This window comes from Cyprinus carpio, chromosome A5 (genome assembly GCF_018340385.1).
Source record: "Cyprinus carpio isolate SPL01 chromosome A5, ASM1834038v1, whole genome shotgun sequence".
Classification (NCBI taxonomy): Eukaryota; Metazoa; Chordata; class Actinopteri; order Cypriniformes; family Cyprinidae; genus Cyprinus; species Cyprinus carpio.
Window position 1 is genome coordinate 21,537,900 of NC_056576.1, and position 27,133 is coordinate 21,565,032.

The window sequence follows — 27,133 nt, forward strand, 5'->3', positions numbered from 1 at the left end:
AGGTCTTGAAGACTGTTCATTTTATTGCCATTGTATAAATAAATAATGAAGTCATAATTCATAATTCCTCAGGCATATACATTTTTAAAACGTACAGAAGCAATCGCAATATTAAAGGCTCGCGAGTTTGGAGTCTCACGCGTCCGCTGCAGTGAGTGCAGTCCACTGATCTATATATATATATATATTATAGATCAGTGGCGCAGTCGCAGAATGAGGCGTTTTGAGCTCTGATTGGTGCTTGTCACGTGACGTCACTTTTCCGTTATTTCCATTTCTAGTAATTTCAAAATGGCGGATTAGCAACAAACGAACGGTTTCATTTTTGCATCGCAAGAGCTGTGTAAGTCGCTATATAGATTGTTTACAGATGTGCGGCTGCTTGCAGCATCAGATATGTCTTCATTGCGTCCTCCAGTGGCGTTAAAGCAGTTGGCAGCAGAAGGTTGTCTGAGGTTTGAACGAGGCCAGGAGAACTAGAGCTGCTAGCCTGCACGCTAACGTACACACATAGGCTGTCTGTCTCGACCTGGTAAACTGCACACATAAAAACAGCTTTTTGGGGGTCTGGCGGCGACCGTGAAGCCCACGAACGCTGTCTAGGTTGGCAGCTCACTAGGTTGGAAAAAACAGAGTTACAGAGACACCACGAGCAGCAGGACTATGACTATTGGAAGATAATGTTATAACTTATAAAAGCAAGTAGAGCCATGGCATGTAACGTTAGTCGTGCCGTGAATCCTACAACAATAAGGTGTTTACAGGATATATAGACCACTGTCTTATTGTGCATGACAGAGCTGGTGTTGTAATCCAGCATCTTGAGAGTCCTGCATGCTGCTGTCCTCAGTCCAGATCAAGAGGTCACGCGGATGAGTGCAACATGGCTTTTGTGTGACTGTCACAGTGTTCTGGGGAATTTGCTTTGTTATTTGCACTCTTATTCTCAGAAGTCTTGTCATTAAGTGAAATACTTTGTGATATTTCTCAGGTATGTAGGATCTCGACCCCCTGGTTTTTAGTAGTTGTTTCTTAGATTAATATGTAGTTCCCTATCCTGAATATATGATTACATACTTGAATAAACCGCACTGCAGTGAGTTAAGTTACAGTACATTTCTGTTATGTTTTAGAAAGTTGATATGGCAGACAAAAAAGGGAAATCTGTGGGGGTGAAGAGGACACTAACAAAAAGAGAGCAAGAGGAAATGAAGAAAAAGGTAAGATTGTGTCAGCAAAATGTGTTTGATAGATTCAATGAACATTCAGCACATGCAGAAGAATAAATAGATAGTGTGGCTGCAAATTAAGAATTACTTTCCACAACTTTTTAATTTGTGCCTACTTTTTAAAATGTGTTCCTTTGTTTAGATTGTGGCCATGATTTATTTAAATTAAAACCTGGGAATAAATTAGTACAGTGTGACTATAGTTTAGCCTAAACTAAGGAATGAACGTGGGAATGAATTCTTCGTGATCTTGTTATTTTTCTTCCTAGGTGAGAGTAGTGGTGCTTAGCTGAAAACATAACTCCTCCAAAAACAGACAAATACAAGATACAAAACTATTACTGTTAATTGAAACCAATATGATTTTTATTAAAAAATATACCCATTTTTATACTGTTGACGTGTACAGCATTCCTCTGTCTCGCTGTTTACAGGAGGAGGAGAAAGCTGCTGAAGTCTTTGAGGAATTTATAGCTTCTTTTGACACTAATGAAAAAAGTGGAGTGAAGACATTCGTACGAGGAGGAATTGTAAATGCAACTAAAGGTGAGTTGTTGTGCCTTTCATACACAAGTTTATTCTTCAGTGTTATATATTATTATGGTATATATTAATATTTTGAATTAACCTTTATTATATTAAGTTTTAATTTTAGTTTGTGTAATGTTGTTATTGGCAATGCCATTTTTGTCTAATATTAATATTTTATTGCAGCCTTATTTCAATTACAGAAAACATTTTTAATAGTTTCAGTTGTAGTTTTAGTACAATAACAAAAGTGAAATATAAAATATGTTCCCTGCTGTGACTTGTTGGGGTTTTTAAGCATGTGTCTCTCTAGATCTCTGTAGTTCGAAACAATAAACCAGTGATCTGGTTACTGATTTGCCGAATCACTCAATCTGACTTTGTGTGTTAGTGGAATGCTTATGTGTTGCTTGCAATAAAAAGATTAGAATTTGAATTGTGGGCTACTAAAACTATAAATCTAAGCTGTTAGTTCAAATGGAGGAAGGAGCGAGTTATGATTATAGGTTTTCATTGTTCATCTTTCAGAGGAAGAAGCCGCCGAAGTGAAGAAGAGCAAACTGTACAGACCCGCCTCTAAATTCACTTCTCCACCTCAGAATGCCTCGCCTGTCCAACCTGCAGACGTTAAAAAAACTGTAAGTGCCCTTCTGTCTCCTGTAGTCAGATGAGCTTGATATGCTTTGAAGAAGTAAGCGCTGTAATCAACATTGGTGGTGCATTTTGCTGTGAATCACAAAATACAATAATCAGTCAAACGTTATTGTTCTTTCTCCATTCTAGGCCGTTAAAAAGAAAGTGGAGGAGAAGAAGAAAAAGAGTAATCTGGAGCTTTTTAAAGAGGAATTAAAACAGTCAGTGTTTCTCTCAAAATTCACTCTATTCGTCTATTTTCTAAATGCATGTTATTGATTTTATTGTGATCGATTCATCCCTATGTTCAGCAATCAACAACTGATGTCACTGCCCTGTATATACATGTAGTTTTTTTGTTAATATGTTTCAGTCAGATGTATGTCACAGTACAGAAAAAAAAAGATCTGTTCTCCATTTCATCACGATTTTGACAAGTGTTAACAAAAGGGTAGTTAAAAATTGTTCTGTGTTTATTGAATCTGTCATTCAGAATCCAGGAGGAAAGAGAGGAACGATACAAAAGGAAGAAAGGTGATTCTGGAGGAGTAAACCCAGATCTGGATTTACCCCCGACACGTCGATCAAGTAAGTCTGACAAACTCATGCCACACATTTCACTTTGGAAACCCAGTGGAAGCCTTACAAAATCTTTTTACGTATTGTGTTTGTAGTATTTGATGATGATCCTGTAGTGCCAAACACAACAAACCTGTACATCGGCTGCATCAACCCCAAGGTGAGGAGAGAACACAGTATTCTGACCTGCTGATTGCCATCCATGGGAAAATCTGGCCAACACAAAAAGTCACATGGTTTTTCTTTAACACTGTATAATACTGACCATATTGCACTCTTAGTATTACAGAGGTGTGCTACACAGTATGTTTAGACTCTTATTTATTAAGCTTTGACTGCCTCATTAGATGACAGAGGAGATGCTGTGTAAGGAGTTCGGGAAATACGGTCCTCTGGCCAGTGTGAAGATCATGTGGCCACGCACTGAAGAAGAGAGAACAAGAGTCACCAACCGCGGTTTTGTTGCTTTCATGACACGGAAAGATGCAGAGCGTGCTCTGGCCGCACTGGATGGTGAGGCGTCCTCAATCCTCAAACCGTGTAAATGAAACATTAGACTGCTGTCTGTCAAAAGACGCACTTGTTAGTTGGACAGTTTTGACATTTGAGCTCTGGTGTCTGTGCTTTGCAGGTAAAACAGTAATGGGTTTTGAAATGAAGCTAGGTTGGGGGAAGGCAGTACGTATTCCTCCACAACCTCTGTACACCCCCATCGGGGTTCTGAAGACCACTGCCCCCCCTCCACCTTCTGGACTGCCATTCAACGCCCAACCCAGAGACCGCTTCAGAAATTACTTCACCAAGCCACGCAGCCGCTCGCAGGAAGACATTTACAAGGTAACCACATGCTCTGTCTCCTGGTGTTGTAGAGTGTGGTATGCCGAAGTCAAGGTATTTATAAAAGATTTTCTGCTGGCAAGGTATTCTGTGAGCATGAAGCATTACTGAGTAAACAAAAGTTTTTTTCCAAAAAAGGATTAAAGGTTACTGCTTGATGGTTTAAGGTTGATACAAAAGATCTGAGCAGGCTGAGAATTAAGATTTAATGAAGAGACTAATTTTGGAATCTGAATGGAATCAGAGCTTTTCATTTTAGATCAAATATTTTCTTTTTCTTTACACATCATAAGTTTGGGGTTGGCAAGGTTTTTAAATGTTTTTGAGAGAAGTCTCTTATACTCACCAAGGTTGCATTTATTTGATCAAAAATACAGTAAAACAATAATATCATTACAATAAAAAATATTTTCTATTTTAATATATTTTAAAATGTAATTTATTGCTGTGATAGCATAATAAAAAGCATTTTGGTAACACTTCAGAATAGGGAACATATTCACTGTTAACTTAGAGTTTTCCCTGAACAAACTCTGAAATTGCTGCTTATTAATAGTTAAAAAGCTATTTGTTTATTTTTGTTTTTTTTTTTTTTTTGTGTTGTATAGGATTTGGTGATGTAGAATATGGTATTGATGTGTTAGTAATTTTTATGATAATATTTTTTAGTAGTATGTATGCTAGTAATATGCTAGTTAATAGTGAGAATTGGTCCTTAAAATAAAGTGTTACTAGCATTTCTTCTTATAATTACTATAATTACTTAATATATTTTTTGAAACTCAATAATTTTTTTTTTCCGGATTCTTTGATAAATATAAAGTTAAAATGCACAAATTTATTTAAAATATTTATTTTTTTTAGTATTATTTTTTTATTTTATTTTTTTTTTTTTATATTTAATTTTTCTTTTCTAAAATAGTCAGTTTCTCTTTAAAAAATCAAATGAACTGACCCCAGACTTTTGAATGATAGTGTATATTAAATGAAGAGAAATGTGATGGAGCCAAGCTTTAGCTGCACTGTTTAAGAAATGATTTTATTGTTTCATTGTTTGAGGAAAGATTCAAAATCAACTCAGTGTGAATTCACATTATCGTGGGAACACTTTCAACTATTCTGAGTCAGTTGATTCAACTTATATGTGTATCTTGAACTAGACAAAGAATCACAAGCAGATTAAACCAGGAAACTGTACAGAAACACTGCAGTAAACTTGGTCGGTTTTAAGTTCAGTAATGTTTATTAGACTGGGGGGCATCCTGTGTAATGAGACGTTTCGTTCCTACCAACCTGTTTGGCTTCTTTGACATTCATATTCTGTTAAGAATAATTGGCCGGTCTCTCCATATCACTTTTTGATTGGTATGTCAAAGATGAGTCCCCAAACATTTCAAATCCAAACCCTTTTTCATTTTAGATTTGTAAGCTGTTATGAGGTTTAGCTTTATATACTTTAAGCTGGAGTAATAAAGAGGCCATGGCCTTAGTGAAGCCAGACAGGTTGGAGAAAGTGTCTGAATCCACAGAATGTCCCTCAGACAGAGCAAGAAGCAGCGGTGAGATGAACTTGTCTGTTTGCGAGCATGTTTCCAGAGGTTTAGCTGCTGCTGCTGCTGCTGATATTAATCATGAATATTCTGCAGTTTGTTTAAATATAAACTCACTGTATTTTTGTATCTTCATCATTTGGTTTGACGTCACGAAAAGACTCTGTCCGAGGCCGTAGTGACAGTGGTAATCCCCCCAGAAAGGTACACATTCTCTGTCCATTTATTAAAACACCATTGCCACTGAAACACGCACAAACACACTCACCTGTAGTCTGACGCCTAAATCACAGGGGTTTGTTCATCACAAAGATACTGTAAGACGTCATTGATCTTAGATCGGAGCACAGATACATCTCAGATCTTTAGCGACATCAGCAACTTCTCTAGTCTGTTGATACCATTGCGTTTAAAATAATATAAATCATTTCATACTCAGGAATTGCTGCTGTGAAAATGTGTAGAACACCACACAGCGGCCCTTTTCTGAACGTTAGGAGCTAACATTGTACTAAAACACACTCCCTTAACGGTCTCATAGGGCCATGGTAACATCAGAAAGCAATCTTATTTGGAGTGGACAGAAAATTCAGAGCAAAATACAAGATTAAAACTGCCAGACAGTGAAAATGAAAGACGAAAAAGATAGAACTGACATGGTAAGGCTGTAAGGACAGTATGGAGTGATGGAGAAAGATGGAGAGAAGAAAAGAAAAGAGTGCCCTTGTTCATTCTCTCATCCATCTCTTTTGTGGCTGATAGGAACCTGCTGGGCTTGATACACAGAATGATTGAGTTTGTGGTGAGAGAGGGACCCATGTTTGAGGCCATCATCATGAGCCGGGAAAAGGACAACCCTGACTTCAGGTGTGTGAGGAGTATTCTGCTGGTTACAGAATATTTGAACCATTAATATACTTAGATATTCTTAGCTCAACATGGAATGAAAATTATAAATTCGTGTTATCGGTTATATTGTGAATAATTCCTGCTCTGACTTTTTTTTACCTTATGATTTTTTATTTTTTTGTCAAGATGTTGTAACCTTCTCGTTAAAGAAAATAAATTGATGCAGAGTGCTGTACAGTATGGAAATTTTTTTTATACACAATACTGTACTTCACAATACGGAAGAAAAGATGTTGCTACTTGTTACATTGTGGTTTCGATTAAAAATTATAAGCTTAAAACAAATGTTAAACAACTAATTCACGATAAGATAAAGGGTGAATTTTCATTTTATGCCAACTTTAAAAGGAATAGTTCACCTAAAAATGAAAATTCTGTCATTTACTCACCCTCATGTCTTCTCCAGTGTGATTTTCTTTTGACTGTATGTCACAAAAGGAGACACTAGGCAGTGTGTTCACGGTTCTCTCTTTTTCATACAATGTGAATGGTAACCAGGATAACACATAAGCAGTCTGTTGACTTGCCCAATATGTTCAAGTCTTCCAAAGCCACATGATATGAAGGCTCAGGAATGTTTGGGCTATTTGAATAAGCACATTTCACTTTTATGTGAACCAATGACATTTGGCATGATTGGCGTCAAACCTGGTGTAGTCAGTCACCCACCGTTTTGTGGTATGAAAAAGAGCAAAGTCAGCATTCTGCTAAATTTCACTTTTTGTGTTTCACGGAAGAAAGACAATTATTCAGGTTTAGAACCTGAGGGGGAGTAAATATTTGGTCAGATTTTTTCTTAAGACTTCTACATGTTATATGTAACTCGTTATTTATTGAATGTCTGGTTAATGTTGCAGGTTTTTGTTTGATAATAAGAGTCAGGAGCATGTGTACTACAGATGGAAACTCTACTCCATTCTCCAGGTAAATGAGCCACTGCCATTCATGGCTAGTCACAGTCTTACTCTCAAAAATAGATGTCACATCTTCATATCTATATGAAACATTTCCCTGTGTCTGTGTCCTCCTCTCAGGGAGAGAGCCCAAATAAATGGAGGACGTCACCTTTCAGAATGTTTAGGGGCGGCTCTCTGTGGAAGCCACCTCTCCTTAACCCGTATCTCCATGGTGATGAGGAACCAGAAGAGAGCTCCTTCCCTTCTCAAGAGGAAGAGCCAAAGAAAGGGCACCTGAAGGCAGAGTAAACACGTGTTCCTCTCCAACAGAAATAGAAGTTGTAGGCCGCCTGTTTCTTAGAAATAAAATGCACACAGGCCTGTGATGTATGGTTGCCCACGTCCGTTTGGTTTCATAATGCATGTGCATATTGAATGTGTTTGTTGTGTCTCAGGCACAGAGAGAGGTTGGAGGCCTTGCTGAGAGGGCTGACTCCTTGCAGGGATGAGATTGGTGATGCAATGCTGTTCTGCCTGGAGAGAGCAGAGGCTGCTGAGGAGGTCGTCTCCTGCATCACTGAATCTCTGTCTATAGCACACACACCACTGCAGAAGAAGGTACCCACACATTTACAGTAGTACAAAGATACAGTTGGAGTTCACAAATCACAACTGGAGTTTGTTGCCTAGCCCTTCTTCACTCTTTTGGAGATTTTGTCAGATGTCTTGTGTATATATTGCAGATTGCCAGACTTTACCTGATATCGGACATCCTCTACAACTCCTGCGCCAAAGTTGCCAATGCGTCTTATTACCGCAAATTGTGAGTCACTTGTGCAACATTTTTATTTGATGATTTTCTTGATTGCATTTATTCTTTGTTTTTTTTTTCCAGTGTCTTTGAAATTGTTTCCCAGTAATTTGTTTCAAACCTACAGCATTGACATGATTGTGATCTATTTATTTATTTATTTATTTGTATTCTGAAAAGAAAAAAAATTAATGGAAATTCACCCTACGTAGTTTAAAAAAAAAATGTTATTGATCTAATTGTGAATGATTCATCCATGCCTGTTGAAATCTTTTCAAAATGTTGTTTTTTTCACTTTGTAATCAAAACTGGGTTATCTAGTGAAATGACAGACTTCTACTCCAATCACCTTTCTTATGATCAACTGCAAGCTTGCATCAGATCTGTCTCTATCCAATCAATAACCGTTGAGCTAAACCAAGTCAAGGCCCTTGTTTTTTTTTGTTTTTTTTTTTATAATCTTTTCACTCTGATGTATGCCACAATATAGAAAAAAAAGATCTGTCATTACTGCAGTTAAATCGAAACTCCAATAACTTTAATGTTGTCTCTGATTAACTCTTAAGAGTTTTCTTTTTGTCTTGCTTTGTAATAGTTTTGAAACAAAGCTGCCGCAGATATTTGGAGACATCAGTGAAGCGTATCGGAACATCCAGGCCCGACTCCAGGCAGAGCAGTTTAAGGTGGGAACAGTTTGTTCTAGCGTGTCATCTGTCTCAAGCTCCTCCCCTGCAGAGATCTTTGATTCCACTCCCCCTCTACATTTCTCTCTTTCATCTCTCTCTATCTGCAGCAAAGAGTCATGGGATGTTTTCGTGCGTGGGAAGACTGGGCAGTTTATCCAGACTCCTTCCTGATCCAACTGCAGAATATATTCCTGGGGCTTATTAAACCTGGAGAGGAAGTCATTGACAGAGCAGAGGTGAGCTGTGGCAAAAAGATAAAAACTAAATAAAATGCATATGATTTATATAGTGTATTATGTGTAATATTCATTTGCATACCTGTTCTCTAGCCCAAATCACCTGATCTGGATGGGGTGCCATTGGATGGTATTCCTCTGGAGAGAGGTGAAATTGATGGTACACCCCTTGATGACCTTGATGGATCACCTTTGACCTGGGATCCATCCTCTATAGATGGTGTACCGGTTGATGACATAGACGGTGTTCCCCTAGGAAACTCAATAGATGATATTGATGGTGTGCCATGTAGGTAGAAGGACGTTGCGGTTATTGGGAGTGTATCTTGTTTATTACAATATTGTGATTAACTAACTGTTTTTTTTACTATAATGTTACTGCTATTTGTAGCCTATTTCCTAATCTGAACACAGTGAAAGAGTTAAGACACATACAACATTGATTGTGTTCTAATGGTTTTTATTTAAGTTACACATATTTCTTCTATGTGTTTGTTTTGGTGTGTCTGATCCAGTTGATGAAAGCTCAGATAAGACTTTACCCACTGTTGCACTGTCTAAATGGGAGAAGGTGGAGGATTCAGAATCCTCAGGTACAGTCACAACACGAATAGTAATACATGGCTAATTGCTTTTCTGTCTCTCTCTCTCTCTCCCTCTCTCTCTCTCTCTCTCTCTTTCTCTCTCTCTCTCTCTCTCACACACACTCTCTCTAATATATATATAAATATGCATCCTTTTAAACCTTAAACTGTTCTTATCATCCTTTCAGCCAAGAATGACTCAGACACTGAGGTGAATTCGAGGTAAACCCTGCTGGATGCTCTTTTTATTTATTGTTCTCTGTGATGAGTGGATGATTCATTTTAATCACATGATATTTCATTGGAGCATTTCAACAGCCCTGTCAAGTCACATGCTTTTTTTTATTACCTTCTTTATGAGAACTGTTCAGTAAACATGCTGTTTGTTTGCTTTTGCATCTGGGTTGGCAAAGTTGGATTACATTGGCAAACATGGATTTATGAGCAGAGGAAATATATATATATAGAAAATACACCACTCTTTTTAGTTTTGGTTACCTCATTGTTTCCTGCCCTGTCTTTGTCATGCAGTGGCCTGAAGGAAAATGATGGTGACTCTGATATGAGCAGTGATGAAGCTGACAGCCCCAGCAGGTATGAGGGGGCGGAGTTTAAGAGTTCTCTAAGGAACTTTGAGCTGTCTGAAAGCAAAAGGACACGCCTCCGAGAACTGGAGGTTAGTCACTCACTCAGTATTTCATGTCTCGCTATCTCCCACCCACACACTCACAGACGGACATAGCACTAAAGTTAACTGTGTTGCCAGGTACTATAAAAGTGTGCTTATGCATATTGCAGGTGAAGGTGATGAATTTCCAGGATGAGTTGGAGTCGGGCAAGAGACAGAAGAAGTCTAGTATGACTCTACAACAGCAAGTTCAGCATTACAGAAACAGACTGCTACAGAAGGTAAACACCAATTCTGCATAGTACAAGGTTTTATTCAACAATTATATAACTGATAATGGTGGTTCTGGATGCTGATGCGGTGTTCCAGTTTTGCTAAATGATACAAAACAACTGGTCACCACCATTTTCTTCACTGGTAAATCTTCTCGTTTGACCTATAATACATGATATCAGAACCAAATTATAAATATATGTGTGTGTGTATGTGTATATTATATATATATATATATATATATATATATATATATATATATATATATATATATATGTGTGTGTGGTGTGTGTGTGTATATATATATATATATACATATTATAAATTACATTGTAAATGTCTATACTGTCACTTTTGATCAATTTAATTCGTATTTGATTATTTGGGTACTGAGTTGGTGTGTATACTTATATTTTTTATTTAATTTTATGTATATTATTTGTTGTTGGAATATGTAATTTATGTGTTTGTGAATACAGTGTTTTTTTTTATATATATATATATATATAACCTAAGGGTTAGAGATTAGGACTCGTTATCCAAGGGTTGTGAGTTCGGTCTCAGGCCGGCAGGATTGTATGTGGGGGGAGTGAATGTACAGCGCTCTCTCCACTCTCAATACCACGACTGAGGTGGCGTTGAGCAAGGCACGAACCCCCAACTGCTCTCCGGGCGCCGCAGCATAAATGGCTGTCCACTGCTCCGGGTGTGTGTTCACGGTGTCTGTGTGTGTGTGCTCTTTGGATGGGTTAAATGCAAAGCACGAATTCCGATTATGGGTCACCATACTTGGCTGTATGTCACATCACTTTTTCACTTTCACTTTTCACTTTCATCAATAAACACAATTCTTTAATTTGCTTTCTGTCACTTCTTCTTTAGGAGTTTGACAAGGACGACCAGGAAAAGAAAGACAAATATTCACAAAAACAGAAAGACCGGTCCAAAAAAGATGAGCGGAGAGATAAAGGGGAGGACCGGAGTAAAACAAGGGATAAAGAAAAAAGTAGAAAGAGTGAGGACAGAGAAAGGAGTAGAGGACGAAGTCGAGACAAAGAAGAGAGGAGAGAGAGGTATGCACTCATCACACACACACACACATTTTTTGTCTAATTCAGGGTTTTTTGTCTAATTCCTGGAGGGCCGGTGTTCTGCAGTGTTTAGCCAAAGGCACTAGAAGGCAAGCCTGCAACCTTTAGCTAAAAAAGCGTAACAGCTAATGCTAACACTTTGCCAGTACGTGTGAAAAGGAGACCAGAGGCTGTTTTTTTTTTAATAGATGTCAATGGAGGAGAGGCTTCACTACACTGAATAAACAGCTTTTTAGAGGAAACAGCTTATCATTTAATGAATCGACAGCCTATCAGCTAATCTTCAACATGTTTTACACTAAACAATACTTCTGGATTTAACTATTTTTAGTTTACACTGAAAAAAATTATGTTTTTTGTGACCGGTAGGAAACAGCTTACGGCACTTCTCATTTATTCCTATGGTATTTGTAAAGGGTGATTGAGTGTGGCACAACTCTGACTGAAGTTCAGTGGCGTCAAGGCTGTAATGTGATTGGTTATTAAGGCACACGTGATCCGAGTTGACCGTTACACTTTCTCCAATAGTAAGTTATACAGACCCTTGTATCTCCCAATAGTAAGACAATCTCTGGTTTAGCTCCAACCCTAATTAAACACACCTGAACCAGCTAATTAAGCTCTAACTAGGCATACTAGAAATTTCCAGGGAGGTGTGTTGAGGGAAGTTGGAACTAAACTCTGCAGGACACTGGCCCTCCAGACCCCGGGTCTAATTATTATGATAAGCAGCTAAGTCCCATTATTATTCAAAAACAGTCAATCACAATATCCTGACCAGGCACAAGATTTAAGTGACAAGTAATTTGTTTCAAAACACTACAGTTCAAACGTTTGAGATTAGTAAGATTTTCTGAATTCTTTGATGAATAGAAAGTTAAAAACAGCATTTCATTGAAATCTTTTGTAACATTCTAAATGTCTTTTCCATCATTTACAGTTCAAACGTTTGAGATTGGTAAGATTTTCAATGCATCCTAGCTGAATAATAAAGTATTGATTTGTTATATATATATATATATATAAATATATATATGACATACAGTATAGAAGAACTGAGATTTCACTGTTTGTGAGGTTACCCAGCACAGCACTATAGAAAGAGAAACCAAATGACTAGAAATCAACTAACTAGTTGTTTTTGGTCATGTTACTATATTAAGTATTTGTGTGGATTTTACTCACCATTTCCCTCACAATTTATCCTCTGTCAATCTTTATTCCATGAAGAACAAGATCTCGATCCCCACGGAAGTCAAAACGCTCTCAATCACCATCACCGCAGCACAAATCCTGGAGGTCATCGTCCCGATCACCACATCGCTCGAGCAAGACCAAGAAGAGTAAGAAGAGTAAACATTGAACTCTGACCCTTTGAACCCCGTTACCTCCACAGTCATCTGCTAACACAGCCTGATGGAGCCTGTGGATGGACTGCTTCTGTCATGCACATCAACATGTCTCTGTTCCACAGTTCTTTGATTATAGACTTGCAGCTGATTTACAGCTGTTCATTTGTTTCCGGAACGGTCCTCAGTGTGGCTGCTGCGATCACAACCCTGGGCTTGGCTGAGTTTTTCTAAGATGAAGTGTGAACTTGTACAGATCTTTTTGTTTTGTAAACTTTTATTTGTTTTCCTCTTGTTTTAAATCGAGTGTTTAAAAAATGCTGCAAGATTAACCCTCCGCCTCCAAACTTTACAATAAAAACAATTATTGAAGGAAATCTGTGTCTTGTGAATATTATGTAAGGGGTTAGAGGTTTTCATAAAGCAATTGTTGAATATATTTGAATGCTTTATAGTGATTTCTATGAATGGTGTTCATAGGAGGCTCAGAATAAAACTGTTATAACTATTTGCTTTGTAAGATCCTTTTTCGAACTATTGCACTGCCAGACAGTTTTTCAAAACTATAACTATTTGCTTTGTAAGATCCTTTTTCGAACTATTGCACTGCCAGACAGTTTTTCAAAACTGATCACAAAAGACTTGATTTGTTGCAAGTTAATATACCTAAGAAATTATTAATAAACATTTCACAACAACTTCAAGAACAGTTACAAGTTAATATCAAAAGAAATCAAATAGGAATAATGACTTGAACTGTTAAGGGACATGTCAGGGAAACACAAATATGTATTCATACTAAAACATAGACATGGATGCACAAGCAAAGAACATAATAACTGCAGGGTTTGCTTTATTTCATAATATTTAAGAAATCTCATGGTTTCTTGTTCATTATAAATCATTGCGATTTAACTAGTGCTTCTAATTCAGTTTTAATAAGGCGAATTTTTTATCAAATTTGTGTAACATCGCTAGATTCAAATGTGAAGTCAGACCAGAATTATTTTGAAATAGGGCAATTAAAAATGACAAGTCTTCTGCACGATTACAAAAAGAACCCAAACTGTCGATGTCTGCGTTTATAAACATGCTCATTCATTTAGAATACCTCTCTTGTTTTACACTGAAATGCGCAACACACAAAATCAAACTCGTCTAGTTGAAAATTCCAGCATTCACAAACTTGAGTAGAGCAGGGTTTGCACATTTTTTACAACGAAGAGCAGCAAATACATTCTTCAAATATAAAGGAAGTTATATATTTTCATAAAGACCTATTTACACTGTGTAAGAGTGATATTATAAATTAAACAGCCTGGGAAAAAAAAAAGTCACATTCAGATGCTTTTGTTTTAGCAAATTTATTAACATTTGTAAATATTTTTATGAAAACATCTTGGGGGACACATGGTTTGCCACTGCAAGACTGTTTCCCTCTAGCACTGTCTTAGGTGTTTATATTGTGGACACTGCAGTTCATCGCTCATATACCTGTCTGTATATGGACTATGGCATGTTCACACAGCTGAGCAGGAACCCTGGGCATCTTACTTCTGGTCAGTAAAAAGGTCCCTTTAATGTTAAAGTTACTGGAACTATGACCATAATAAACTGTTGTGATTGTCTATCCCATGTAAGCAATGGCAGAACAATGTCTAAAAGACTGTTTCACCAGTGCATGTGTATTAATTGTTTATAGTGATTTTACAATTTAATATTTAAATACCATATTCTTAAGGGATTTACACACAGTTGGTTTATTAATTGCCATTGCATATGAAACATTTAATTTTCTCTGTGAAAAACATTTTATTGCATACATACAGAAACAAAACAACACATGGGGAAAATCTTTATAGAATTGTTTTTTTTATTGTTATTATTTCTGGAACCATACACATAAAAAAATCAGGTTCAATTATTTTTACAACATAAAATAACACAGACAAAGATTCTTAAATTGAAATGAGTTTAGTTAGTGCTCATGTTGGAAATGTGAGAGCGTGTGTTTTCCAGAAACATTGATTTTGGGGTTGAAGTACGCGGGGGAAAATTCAAGTCAGTGTGTGTGTGTGTGTTTGAAGGGCTGACTACCTGTGTCTCTTACATCCATTCTGCCTCCATACAGGCTTGCAGTTTCACTCATCCATTAAAATGGCATCATTGCTGTATGCAAATTAAAGCCCTTTTAGTACAAACAGTAACAATACAACAATACCTCTCCAAACGATATCAAATTAAAAAGAAAGGAAGGTAAAGAAAGATGCGGTTAGCTGTAATGACATCTGTCCCTGCTCCTCAACTGTCCCCCGCCTTCCAACTTCCTGGGTCCCTGTTCTCTGCAAATAAGGCGGGGCTTATAATCTCCACCTTTCAGAGCACTCTCCAGCAGCTGATTGGTCAATGAATGGGGGCTCAGTTAAGTGTAAAGTGGCACTGATTTTGTTTGAGCTCTGTCCGAAAGCTGAGAGGAGCCTTTAAATTAATTACATATACTTGCCGGGTGTCATATTCAGCACAAACACTCAGTATTTTTTAACATTGACAAAAACTTTAATGGCTCCAGTGAAATCCGCAGAGAGCAAAACTTCAGTGTGGTCTGTTTTCAGAGCCCCTGAGGAAAAGAAGAAGAATGGGTTACTTTTGTCCAGTGCACTGTTGTGATCTCATAATGCTATTTGGCAAAGTTCCTGTCAGTACCTGATGGGATGGTCTCGGAGTCGTCCGTGCTGTCACTCTTACGGTCCGAGTCTGGCTTCTCTGTCCCTGGCTCCTGAGGCACGATGAGATCCGGATGCGGAGCAAAAATGGCTGAAGTAACTACGGCATTATGGGCTACAAAGCAGAAAGCACACGTAATTTAAGACTCTTAAAGTACATACAGTAATGGTTGTTAGAACTGCACTATTGGGGGGAAAAAATGTAATTGTTATTAAAAAAATAAATAAATAAAAATTCCTCCAGGTTTGCTGTGCTTGTTGGCAGGGCCAAAAAATGTGTGATAATTTATCAATATGACTGTAAAATAATACTAACACAAATAGCACTAATAATAATTAAATCAAATGAAAGAAATTTACAAATAAGAAATATTACTGAGTATTATATTTTTATTCCTGGAATATTTTGTGTGTGTAACTGCTGCTGCTCTCAGAATCTGATTCATTTTTGTTCCATCATATTACCTTTGATCCCTTCCCAGAAGTCATTGCGGTCTCTCCGTACAGAGGTGAATTTGCTCAGGTCATGGTATGTGCTCCAGATGTACACATACTTGTCCTCTGAGCCACTCACAATGAAAGAGTAGTCGTGACTGCAAGAACAAGACGAGATCCTTGAGATTCACTTCAACTCTCAGCAGAAGTGTAGGATCAGAGATGGACATATCTGGGCTGTGTGTGTTTCAGACATGCTGCTCTCACCTGAAGCTGGCTTTGATCTGACTGCTGCTGTTCACATAGCCTTTGTACTTCATAGACAGAGACAAATCTCTGAGGTCATATAGACGAATGCGAGAGTCGTTCGATGTCACCAAGATCTGCAGAGGAAAACAGATTAGCATTAACTGAGACTGAATGATGGACGTCAAGTTTTAGCACCTTGATATGAATAAAAACATCATTATTTGTGTTATACTTAAGTACATAAGAAGAGTTTCTATTTTCACATCTATCTTACCTTGTTCTCTCCTGGCAGCGGCTCAATACCTGTGATCTTGCGGCCCACGCGATTTCTGCCTCTCGTGGAGCGAACATGGATTTGAGTGTGATATTTAAGGCGCTGAGCAGAATATGATGAAAGAAGCAGTAAGTGATTAATAATCAACAATTCATAAATCAATGCTGTATACATTCTGTTTTTGGGAATCCTCCTTTTTTTTGTTTTTATGAAAATCATTGTACGGTTTAAAGCTTATAAGAAAAAACACTCACCTCTGTGTCATAGAAAATGCAGCGTCCATCATAGGTGCCAATAACTGCATATTTTCCATTCTGACAGAAGTTAGCTGCTGTTATCAGACGCGTCTGTCCGTCCACCTCATTCCACAGTGCCACTTTCTTATCTGGGATATTCCATAACCGCAACTTCCCATCCAAAGAACCGCTCAAAAAATACCTGTCATCCTGAGAGAAAAACACAGCCATTAAAGCAAGGACACTTTAAGGTGATTAAAAGTGACACTAAAGACATTTATAATGTTACAAAATGTTCAGTTTCAAATAAACACTCTTTATCTGAACTGTCTTTTTATCAAAGAATCCTGAAGAAATGCATCGTTTCAACTGTTTTCAACATTGATAAGAATAAGAAATGTTTCTTGAGCACCAAAACAAATGATTTCTGAAGGATCATGTGACACTAAAGACTGGAGTAATTATTCTGAAAATTCAGCTTTGCATCACAGGATGTATTTTGTAATAATATTAATCTGTTTGTACTGCATTTATAATAAAATACATGTAGCCTTGGTGAGCATTAGAAGCTAGTGTATACCAGAGTACACAAGAGGCATACGTACCCTGGGATGAAATGCAATGGCTGTAACGAAGTCTATGTGCTGAAAACAGCAGAGACACTCCCTCCTGGAGATGTGCCACAAACGAACCGTCTTATCCATCGATGATGACAGCAGGAAGTAGTTCTACTCAGAAAAGAAGCGACATAATTATGTCCAATTGCTCTTCATTATACTGTGAATTTCAAACGTTTTCCACACTCTAGTATTTCAGCAGAGCAATGATGACTGTAATCTCTCACCTTCGACCAGGACAGATCCAGCAGGTCAGCAGTGTGACCCTTGTACTTGCAGAACGGAACTTGCCGGAATGGCAAGTTTCTGTCCTCGGTGTCTGCATCTTCCACTGCAGCACCAAACTGAGCAAGCGAAACGAAGAAAGGCGGTTATCTTAGAGTTTTAAATAGTCATTCATCAGCGTGAAATACAAAGTAAAGAAAAAAATGCCTTACCCCTCCTTCAGTATCTGATTTAGAGGAACACAGACTCTCCTGAGAGGGAGATGGGGACACACGTCCTGAGAGAGAATAGGAGAGACCAAAGAGGCTTTTTTTTAAAAAGGAAACCCAGAACAAAAATAGTAATTACAGATATTTTACACAATATTTGTGTGTGATTATTAAAGATTCACTCATTTAGCTTAGCAACAAGCTAACACCAAACTTTGTCGTCCATGCATGCAAAGAGCTGCTGCCTATGTAGAAAGCTTAAGATGGCTAAGAAGCGTAACAGTTCACTAGGTTTTTTGCATACAACAGCTAGCTGTTCTGCATACACTCTTCGTGGGCAGCAACACAATAGCGCTGTTTTGAATGTCAAATGCTTTCATTGGTTTTAGTGTGTACTTCCTAGACAAAGATCAAGCTTAACCTCTGGCTAAACTGCACAGTAAGTAGTGATTTATCTTTTAAACGTAGATCTAGATCTAGTTATTCATTTCATTATGTCAGGTCCATTCAACACATCTGACAACCAGAAAGTATCAGATACTTTTTGGGGCCACTGTATATGAACTATGTACAAGATGTTTTAAATAGAAATGACAGTCTTTATATACAAGACTGTACAGGTGTGTGTGGTTACCTTCTGTGTTGTATTTTATTCTCATGTTGTTGAAATAGTCATAGGCGTTTTTTAGGACCCAGATCCGAACCACATTATCCTGCCCTGCTGTAGCCAACAGCCGGCCACAATGAGAGAATTTCATTGTCCAGACGGCACCCTGAGAAAGAAACAGGGGAAGGAGGAGTGGTCAAATCACTAAATACTTAACTATCCACATCACAGATCACAAAATATGTTAAAGTTCACATTAAAGGTCACACACGCTCTCCTTACCATGTGTTCTCCACTCAGGTCCTGCACTACTTTGATTTGGTCAAAGTCAAAGGGCCCTTTGAAGCTGTGAGCAGCTTTAAACTTGACCGGTCGGGTGTACGGCATCCCCTCATCATCACTGGAGGATGGGTCGTCCTGGTCTGTGTGGAACACCTCATCCCGAACACTTTTGACTTTATTGACGGCTTTCTCTCCATATTCCTCCGCCAAGTGCTTCGCTCTCTTCACAGACTTACCCAGAAACTTTTTCAGCTGTGTACTGAGTGAAAGAAGAAGAACAGACAGAAGCTGTCTGAAAATCATCCTCAACCGTCCTTCAAGATACATGTTTTTTATTTGGTTATAATTACACTACTATTTAAACGTTTGAGGGTTTTAAAAGAAATCGATGCATTTAATTAATCAAAAGTGACAGTAAAGACAATTCTAAAGTTACGAAGATTTCTATTTCAAATAAATACTGTTCTTTTGAACGTTCTATTCATCAAAGAATCCTCGAAAAAAAAAAAGTGTGTTTCCACAAACATATTAAACAGCACAACTGTATGTAACATTGATAATAATAAAATCTTCCTCTTGCACAAAAGCAGCATATTTAAAATGATTTCTGAAGGATCATGTGACACTGAAGGAGTAATGACTCCAAAAATCACACAGACTTCAAACTTTTAAACGGTTAAGTACATTATATTTCCTCGTAATTGTGTATTTTTACTCAAGACTATGAATACAGTTATAAATAAACATCCGTCTCTTACGTTCTCTGTTTCAATTTCCCTCCATCTGTGTCTGTAAGTGCAGGCTGGGACTTTTCATCATCATCCGACTGTGCTGCATCATTTCTGCCAAGAAAAAAAAAAGAAAGTGTTCAGAGCTGCTGGCTTTTTTAAAATGAGGTTGCATATAATCCTGATGTAAAATGAGAAATTAGAAACACCGATCCAGGAGCAGATCCAACTTCCCAAGTGTTTGAGATTAACCACACTAACAGAAACTACAAAACTGTTATCAGCTCAGCATTATGAAGCACTTCTTGCCAAATGTTCCACTTGTGTTTAAGTGGTTGCAAATCTGAAGAGAGTGGAAGAGAAGAAGGGATTACATGCCGTCTCCCTTCAAAAGAGAAAAAACAGTCTGTAGGTTTCATTCTGGCTGATAAAACGAGGGCAGATGAAAGTGTAGAGAATCGGATTACTGATAGGATTCGATTCTGCTGCCTGAGGGCCCCTCCACATCAGCTCAAGCAGAGTGTCAAAGAAGGAAAATGATCATCGATATTACACATGAAATGTAAAATCATCTCAGAAGAGTTCCAAAACTCTGTGATGGATTGTGGATTATAGGATACAGTAGGGCATATTAGGCATCATGGCATTTTTTCATGGAGCCCAATCAAAGAGTTTAGATTCAAGCGAACTGTTGGTGGTGCGTTATGGGAAATGCAGCTCTCTTACGAGATATACTCCTTGGTTCTCCTCATGATGTGCAGTGTGAGTGGGTTGATTCCATTCGGTAGTTTCTCTTCTGCCTGAATCAAAGGGATCTCCTCACCAGTGTCCAGATTCTTGATCATCACACTCGCAAGAATCTCCTGCACAACAACAACACACAGATTACTACCTTGAGTCATAATCATTACAAGAGACGCATTACACCAGGCCATGTAAAATACAACCAATCAAAAGCCTCTCCCAAATGAATGAACGAGGACGCGGCCACCCTCCTAATCTGGTTCTCACCCACGTACCTGCTTTTCAGCTAATCAGTTACGACTTCTGCGTGACCTAACCATATTAATGCTAATAAAGTTTAGAATGTGTCCCTCACACTTTTTAGAGTGCTGCAGGAATGCGTTCTAAAACCCAGAAGCAAGTCCTAGTTCCATCATCCCAAAGTCAATGGTTTTTTTGACTGGGTTTTTGGTCCTTCTTGGTGAAGTTTTATTCTACAACATAAAATAAATCAGTTACAATCCCACTTGTGTCATTTTAAATTTATGAATCTTACTGGTTACTGACAAGTGGCTAAATGGAACATTAAATGTCATTAACCCAAACAGGTAAATGCACCTACTTTTACAGCCTTGTTTTATTTATACCTTCACTCTTGCAAACTATCATAACTCATACTGTTGATTTTAAATAAAGACCGAAAGAGTTGTTGGAAACTTAGTGGTGGTGGTGCTGAAATCATTTGACTGTGGTGTAATTCGTTTATAGCATCTCACTGCTGACGAATGTACTGTACTTAGACTTCAAAATTCAGAAAAGTTGTGTTCATTTGTGAAGATTATCTTGATGAACAAAACTTTTAAGAATGTTAAACCTTTGCTAGTCACAGAGCTTATTTTCTGCAACAATCCAAAATCTAATGGAAAAAACCTATTGGCTGTTTGTTGAGGAAACCAGTGTGATGCTAACTTCCAGGTTGGCCCACAAAATTACATCATCCCTGCAGCCCTCTATTCTTATGCTCATCTTGCAATATAGGTTCATATGTATGTAAGTATGTGCACACACACACACGCACACACACACACACACACACACACTACCTCATCTGTAAGCTCTCTGCCTGAATTAGATCTTGGTCTTTGCGGTCCTGCGGTCTCGCTTCCACTAGGACTTGATGTCTGCTCATCGTTTTCCTGCAAACAAAAGACCAGATAGAAATGTATGATGTTAAATATTCAGCGTAAAATCTGAATATTTATATTATTTGAAATGGCTGTAATTAAATACAAAACCTGTGCAGTGACCACTTTATCACCACTAGTGGCGCTCGCGAGGTCCAGTGAGTGCTGGAGTTCTTTAGTAATACATTGTACGGTGGCGTTTGGGCTGACCAATCCACACGGCTCGTCTGCTGGCTCTACAGAGACTGACCAATCATACAGAATATTATCGCTTTAGTCATTAATTAGTTCATATTTCACGTTTCGTATTATACCAATAATAAGTGTCAATCACAATAGATAGAGTGGCATTTTTACTTGTTAAACCAGTGATATTTAAAAACTCTAGTAAGTCTTACCTTCTATCCCTGCTGGTAGCATCACTTCCTGGGATTTTTTAGCGGAAAAGCTGGGCCGTGAGGGGGGAGGCGGCCTTCGAGGTGGAGCCCCAGTGGGCGGAGGTGGCCTTGAGGGTGGCTGCTTCTTGGTGCTAGCTACAATGTCTGGCTCCACTGTAAACTGTCTGGGAGGTTTGGAAGGGCTAGGGCCGTCTGCATCAGTCATAGGGACTTGGTCTAGAATATCAGCCGTTTCTGCACACGGAAGGGAGGCGGGTTGGGATGGTTGACCCAAAGCGCTTGTGATGTCAGGAGGGGGTGGCATAGCCTGATCCTGACCTGCTTGGGCGGGACCAGCCACATCCGGTGCTCTGTCCTGTGACCTCACTTCCTTCGGCCTAACGTCAGGCAGCTGCTCAGAGCGACCAGAGTCATGTGGTGTCACATCAGGATCCTCTGGAGGCACCAGACCGCCCTCAACAACCAGGTTTTCTTTAACACTGCAGCCTTCTGCTCCTGCCTTCTCCCCTTCAGATGTGGCTGCACAGGCCTCCTCTCCTCTCAACAACTCATCTTCCACTCCACTTTTCTGACTCTCCTCTATAATACTATCAATGATCTGGAAATAACATTCAGAAAGTTGTGCTTTATTCATCAATAAAGCTTTGTTTACACTAAGCATCAACTTATAGTGTTTCCCTGCAACATCAATAATGGCTTATGTCCAAAGAGGGCTCAGGGTCCACATTTATTGATCAAGAAGAGTTGGCATCCAGCCCACTTGCAATACGTACTCAGGAGGAGCAGGATTATCAAGAGAGTTTCAAACACATATACCCAGCATTTGATTTTTGTTTACTGGCACAAAATACAGAGTCTGTTTTGATGCAAGGTTTTCCTTTTTCTTTTAAAAGTTGATAGTTTATTTAACAAGCTACTTATTTTTCTATCCTAACTATGCATGATTAGACAGCATGTTTAAGATTTAATATTTGCATTAAGCATTTTTCTTGCTGGGTTGCAACTAATCCGTTGACATAGACCACTTAAGAGAAATGACTTGCTTTTTGGGCAAACATCCAATAGCAAACACACACTAGAGAGCACAGCATGCTTCTGTTAATTACTAATAAATGAAACAGAGAAAATGAAAAAAGAGACACTAGATATAAGGTATAGAAAGCGGCATGTAAGAACTGCAAAGCTTTATCACGGCCAAACCTGAAGAGAATCATCATGGCGGGATTCAGGCTGAGTCAATCCAGCAGTGACTTCCTGTACCACATTCTCTGCAGGACCCTACAGGCAATCAAAAGCAACAAATGAAAAACCATCCAATTCTCAAATACAAATCCCCCATGTCAGGTTTTTTTTTTTTTTTACAGAATTTATAAAAAAAAAAAAAAAGCCAAATGTAAAAGGTCCAAATAGAGTTCCAGAATTCTCAAAAAGTTCTTCGAAAATACTTATTAGGCAGGATCCGTTTTATTTAAATGATTAAACGGAACTAGAGCAGTGCCTCAAACTCTACTATAAACCTCAGATCATCTTTCCATCCTGCACTCATGTGACTAATGCTCTTCACTAAAAGGTTAGAACCATCACTCTACTGAGACTTATGACTCCAACAAACCCATACACTGGCCAACACAGAATCTGACTCTACGAGCCCCCTGCCCCTCACATGTTCATTTAATTATGTTTTTGCTCACGTTATTATTTTCAGTTACCAATAAGGGTGTTGTGCAATTCCTTTCCACTTAACACAGTTTCTCAATGTAATCAAGTAAGCCTGCAGATTCTGTCTGGAACCACCCAAGGGCAAATGCTGCTAAATTCCTTTCTATTTGCTCAGTAAATTCTCACTAAATTTTCTTTAATAACATTTTCACTAAAAAGGACATTGTAGTGCACAGGTAGGAACATTTGTGTAAATAACAGCAAACTCTTACCCCAAGCTGAGAAAGTTCAAACTTTGCAGGTGACCTATAAAGAGTCAAAGAGCAAATAATTAATAAAACAGGTCAACAATGCCAAGCTTCATACACTCATATCACTCATATCATGAATCACACACAGCTCCAGTTTGACACTTATGCTCACATACTTGTTCAAAATATTTAAGGAATTTCATGCAAGGAAAGCCTTTATTTAGTATTGTATTAGGTCAAGATAAGACTAATTAGTAAACGTCAATAAAGTTGTGTGTGTACACAAACAGTCAGTGGGTGTGAGGGCTCCTCCCAGCACTGAGTTCACATAAAGAGGTCTGAGCCTAATTAAAACTAGCTAGTGTGGCCTGCCTGACACAGCATTCATGAACAGACAAGCCCCTCAGTCTCATTCATAACACGCCCTTTAACCAGCTACTCTGAAAGAAGTAGTTCACTTCCAGAATAAAAATGTCCTGAAAATGTACCCACCCCCATGACATCCAAGAAGTTCATGTCTTTCTGTCTTCAGTCGTAAAGAAATGAAGGTTTTTGAGGAAAACATTCCAGGATTTTTCTCCTTGTATTTTCTCCATATACCACAAATGCTCGTCTTGCACTAGCTCGACCGATTATGTAACGTAGTCACATTGGAAAGGTCACATGTAATGTACGCGGAAGTGCCGACCCAGTGTTTACAAAGCGAACATGCAAAGAAAGTCAAATGCCCTTTACAAAAAATAAAATAATGATGTCGGATAACTTTTCTTTTTTTTTTTTTATAAACTGACCTATCGTTTTGCTAGATAAGACCCTTGTTCCTCGGTTGGGATCGTGTAGAGCCCTTTGAAGCGGCACTGAAACTGCAATTTGGACCTTCAGCCTGCTGGCCACCACTGAAGTCCATTATATGGAGAAAAATCCTGGAATGTTTTTATCAAAAACCTAAATTTCTTTTTCATTAAAGAAAGAAAGACATGAACATCTTGGATGTCATGGGGGTGGGTACATTTTAATTCTGGAAGTGAACTACTCCTTTAACATAAGCACAGTGAACAAACACAAACTTTTAAATTAAATAAGCCTTCAGCAATCTCTGATGACACCGTCACAGCTCTTCTCACACACACCTTTGACCCCAGCCATGCTGTCATGACAAGTACGGGTGAATTCTTCTGTACTTGACAACATGGAGACTCGTTCTTCACAAAAGAGCAATTCTTTTTCTGAACCATCAAGTCCTCAAATCTTTGTTCAGACTGAGAATATGAGTCACTGAGTCATTCAGGCTCCTTTTCTGAAAGTAGCGGACATGTTTGTGACTAAAACCTAAAGCCTCAGTCTAAATACATGATTTACCAAATGTCATACTGTACTTTTATAAAATGTCTAAATAGTGAATGGTACATGAATACAGTGGGAAAATGCAAACTGGAGGCATTTCTGGAGGGACAGTTCTCATACAATCAGGCAACGTTACATATCCTCATATTATTCCAAACCTCAATCTTAATGACTTTCCCTCCTCAAAGGAACAGACTCAGGGATTTAAAATCGTTTGGTTCAAGTCATAACACCAAAACAACACAGCAGCAACATCAGCTGAACGCTACGTGTCAAAGCGAGACACTCAGTTGACTCGAACGTCTAAAAAACACTGTCTAGGTAGACTGCTCACTAGTGTAAGAGTCATATGACATTATATATCCACATAATAAACGGTATATGGCTGTACAGAAGCAGTAAATCTGTAAACAAGCAATGGGGCAACTGTTGACAGCTCTGACAGGTGCAGATTCATTCTCCGTTCTCATAACGGACATCAGACATCAAACTGGCGCAATAAAAGTAATCTGTATTTTGTTAGATTGAATATGAGACTCACGCATGAGGTGAGGGAGTGAAGTTGACATCCTCCGCCGCATCGTAAAACTCCTCCGTGTCGCTGGTGTCCGACGCCATTGAGCCCGGGCTGCATACAAAGGCCGCCGCCACTGTTGCTGTTCCAGCAAACGAGGAAAAACTCCCTGAACTTGTGAACCATAAAACGAGAAAATACACGTATGAATCTGGATTTTACGTCTGCCGCGCGTCTATGGCATGAGTCCCGGGAGAGGCCACGATAACGCACGCAGACACACGGCCTAGATTACAAGATCTGACAGCGGGGCTGAGTGTTACTTATTTATTTATTTTAAAGCAAAATCAGCCGGTTATGTCGATCTGATCAGGCGGTAATGCACTGTGAAGATGCGCCCGAAGCTTTCCACGCGGACTGTCAGTGACCCTGGCATATCGGGAAGATCCTCTACCGGGATTTATGATCGAAAACAAACCGAGAGGAGGAAGAGAAACGGCGACAGGTCTTCTCGCGTCCACCGAAGCCTCGCAACATCTCGCGATGTTTGGATGCAGCTGATCTGTATTATCTATTGTGAAGCATAAACGCACGAAATGAGGTTGTTACTATGAATCCTTGATCAGTGAAAGAGGGGACTGGATATATATATATATATATATATATATATATATATATATATAATATATATATATATATATATATATAGAACGAGCAGTAACGTATATTGAAGCAGTGAGAATTAATTGATAGCTTTGTAACTATTTGTAAATATATATAGTCCATTACTTTCATAACATTTTCATTTATCACATTATAGTAATATTCATATACATTGATATTTATACAGTACTGTCCAATTACATCCTACCTACGGAGGAATCAACCAATCGCTGCGCGTATCCCTGCGCCATGAACTTCTTTTGGTAACGGAAGTTTTTAGCGTCAAGGATTGATTGGCACGAACGTAGACCAATCAGCGAGGCGTACGGCACGTATTCCCTTGAGGCTACAGCCAATGAAAAACAAGAGAGGAGGGGCTTTGTGAGGTCCATGAGTAGAGTGGATTTGGGGGTTTAAGAAGAAAACAAGGGTAATTTCCAGAGGTTGTGGTAAGTCGAAATGGCTTTTAAAAGTTTATTTGTTTATTATTCTATTTGGCAAACTGACATATCAGTGGCATATACGTAAAGATACACATCCTTCAATACGAAAAGTAGCTTGTTGTCAGCTGAAGCTAAATGTAGCAGCAGCAGAAGCAGAGCTGCGAATGGGGAGCCATGCTTCAGGTTTGGTCCTTTCTTCAAACGAGCTGAGCTGAGCTTTCGAGAACGGACCCAACCAGGAGCAGGGCTACAGTCACAGTCCCGGTTCTGCCGCGACACTGGTGTCGGCGAGGGCTTGCGGCGGGATCCGTGTGTGGTTAGTGGGTTTGCTCCCACATAAACCTCTTCCACAACCCCAAACTCTGTGTCTGAACTAACAACGAGTACTACAGACACAACGCCCTGACAAAACCAAGTGCAACTAACAAATAGATGCTTGTTTGTGTTCATTTATGGCCGCTCTGATGATCTACTAGTTGCTTTGGCCGGACCCCTGCTGTTCTAATACTATTAGTGACTGAGAGCTGTTTTCCTTTTGTTTGTGTTTGGC

At 38.7% G+C, this 27,133-nt stretch overlaps 3 protein-coding genes across 8 annotated transcripts in view; 2 read left to right on the top strand and 1 right to left on the bottom strand.

Moving 5' to 3' along the window:
• The first annotated feature begins 222 nt into the window (after positions 1–222).
• LOC109084936 (U2 snRNP-associated SURP motif-containing protein-like) lies at positions 223–13,327 on the top strand. 3 transcript variants are annotated; one of them, XM_042756440.1, is made up of 24 exons: positions 223–343; positions 1,134–1,220; positions 1,664–1,775; positions 2,286–2,395; positions 2,541–2,611; positions 2,884–2,978; positions 3,065–3,129; positions 3,317–3,482; positions 3,601–3,806; positions 5,517–5,560; positions 6,119–6,223; positions 7,123–7,189; positions 7,300–7,466; positions 7,617–7,779; positions 7,905–7,984; positions 8,568–8,655; positions 8,766–8,894; positions 8,988–9,183; positions 9,410–9,487; positions 9,667–9,700; positions 10,010–10,154; positions 10,277–10,387; positions 11,262–11,452; positions 12,701–13,327. In XM_042756440.1, exons 2-24 carry the CDS (start codon positions 1,143–1,145, stop codon positions 12,831–12,833), a joined length of 2,634 nt encoding a protein of 877 aa, XP_042612374.1. In that variant the 5' UTR covers positions 223–343; positions 1,134–1,142; the 3' UTR covers positions 12,834–13,327. The 3 variants fall into 3 exon arrangements, with proteins under 3 accessions (XP_042612374.1, XP_042612375.1, XP_042612377.1); XM_042756441.1 differs by having other exon boundaries at positions 262–532; XM_042756443.1 differs by lacking the exon at positions 223–343 and adding an exon at positions 555–991.
• Positions 13,328–14,672: 1,345 nt separating this feature from the next.
• On the bottom strand, positions 14,673–26,017 carry LOC109084919 (WD repeat-containing protein 44-like). Its single transcript, XM_042756444.1, has 19 exons — positions 25,505–26,017; positions 23,641–23,674; positions 22,910–22,987; positions 21,710–22,307; positions 21,423–21,556; positions 21,231–21,323; positions 20,131–20,267; positions 19,435–19,518; positions 18,677–18,935; positions 18,422–18,560; positions 17,791–17,855; positions 17,581–17,697; positions 17,342–17,464; positions 16,755–16,946; positions 16,501–16,602; positions 16,245–16,360; positions 16,008–16,135; positions 15,523–15,657; positions 14,673–15,436 (listed from the first exon to the last, which is right to left on the bottom strand). The coding sequence occupies exons 1-19, from the start codon at positions 25,579–25,581 to the stop codon at positions 15,348–15,350; spliced, it is 2,700 nt and encodes an 899-aa protein (XP_042612378.1). The 5' UTR covers positions 25,582–26,017; the 3' UTR covers positions 14,673–15,347.
• A 416-nt stretch (positions 26,018–26,433) lies between these two features.
• The window catches only part of LOC109090703 (kelch-like protein 13), a 44,321-nt gene continuing 43,621 nt past the window's right edge, over positions 26,434–27,133 (top strand). For all 4 annotated transcript variants that reach the window (XM_042756446.1, XM_042756449.1, XM_042756447.1 and 1 more), the window contains exon 1: positions 26,434–26,589. The gene's annotated coding sequence lies outside the window, so the exon portion shown is untranslated. The remainder of the gene's footprint in view (positions 26,590–27,133) is intronic.

Excerpts from the sequence above, each read along its gene's own strand:
- LOC109084936 (XM_042756440.1), top strand. The coding sequence starts at position 1,143 with ATGGCAGACAAAAAAGGGAAATCTGTGGGGGTGAAGAGGACACTAACA. Across the intron at positions 3,483-3,600 it reads TGCTCTGGCCGCACTGGATG|GTAAAACAGTAATGGGTTTT; the intron begins GTGAGGCGTCCT and ends TGTGCTTTGCAG. Across the intron at positions 9,488-9,666 it reads GGAGGATTCAGAATCCTCAG|CCAAGAATGACTCAGACACT; the intron begins GTACAGTCACAA and ends TCATCCTTTCAG.
- LOC109084919 (XM_042756444.1), bottom strand. The coding sequence starts at position 25,581 with ATGGCGTCGGACACCAGCGACACGGAGGAGTTTTACGATGCGGCGGAG. Across the intron at positions 22,988-23,640 it reads TTGAACTTTCTCAGCTTGGG|GGTCCTGCAGAGAATGTGGT; the intron begins GTAAGAGTTTGC and ends GATTGCCTGTAG. Across the intron at positions 22,308-22,909 it reads GCCATGATGATTCTCTTCAG|ATCATTGATAGTATTATAGA; the intron begins GTTTGGCCGTGA and ends TGTTATTTCCAG.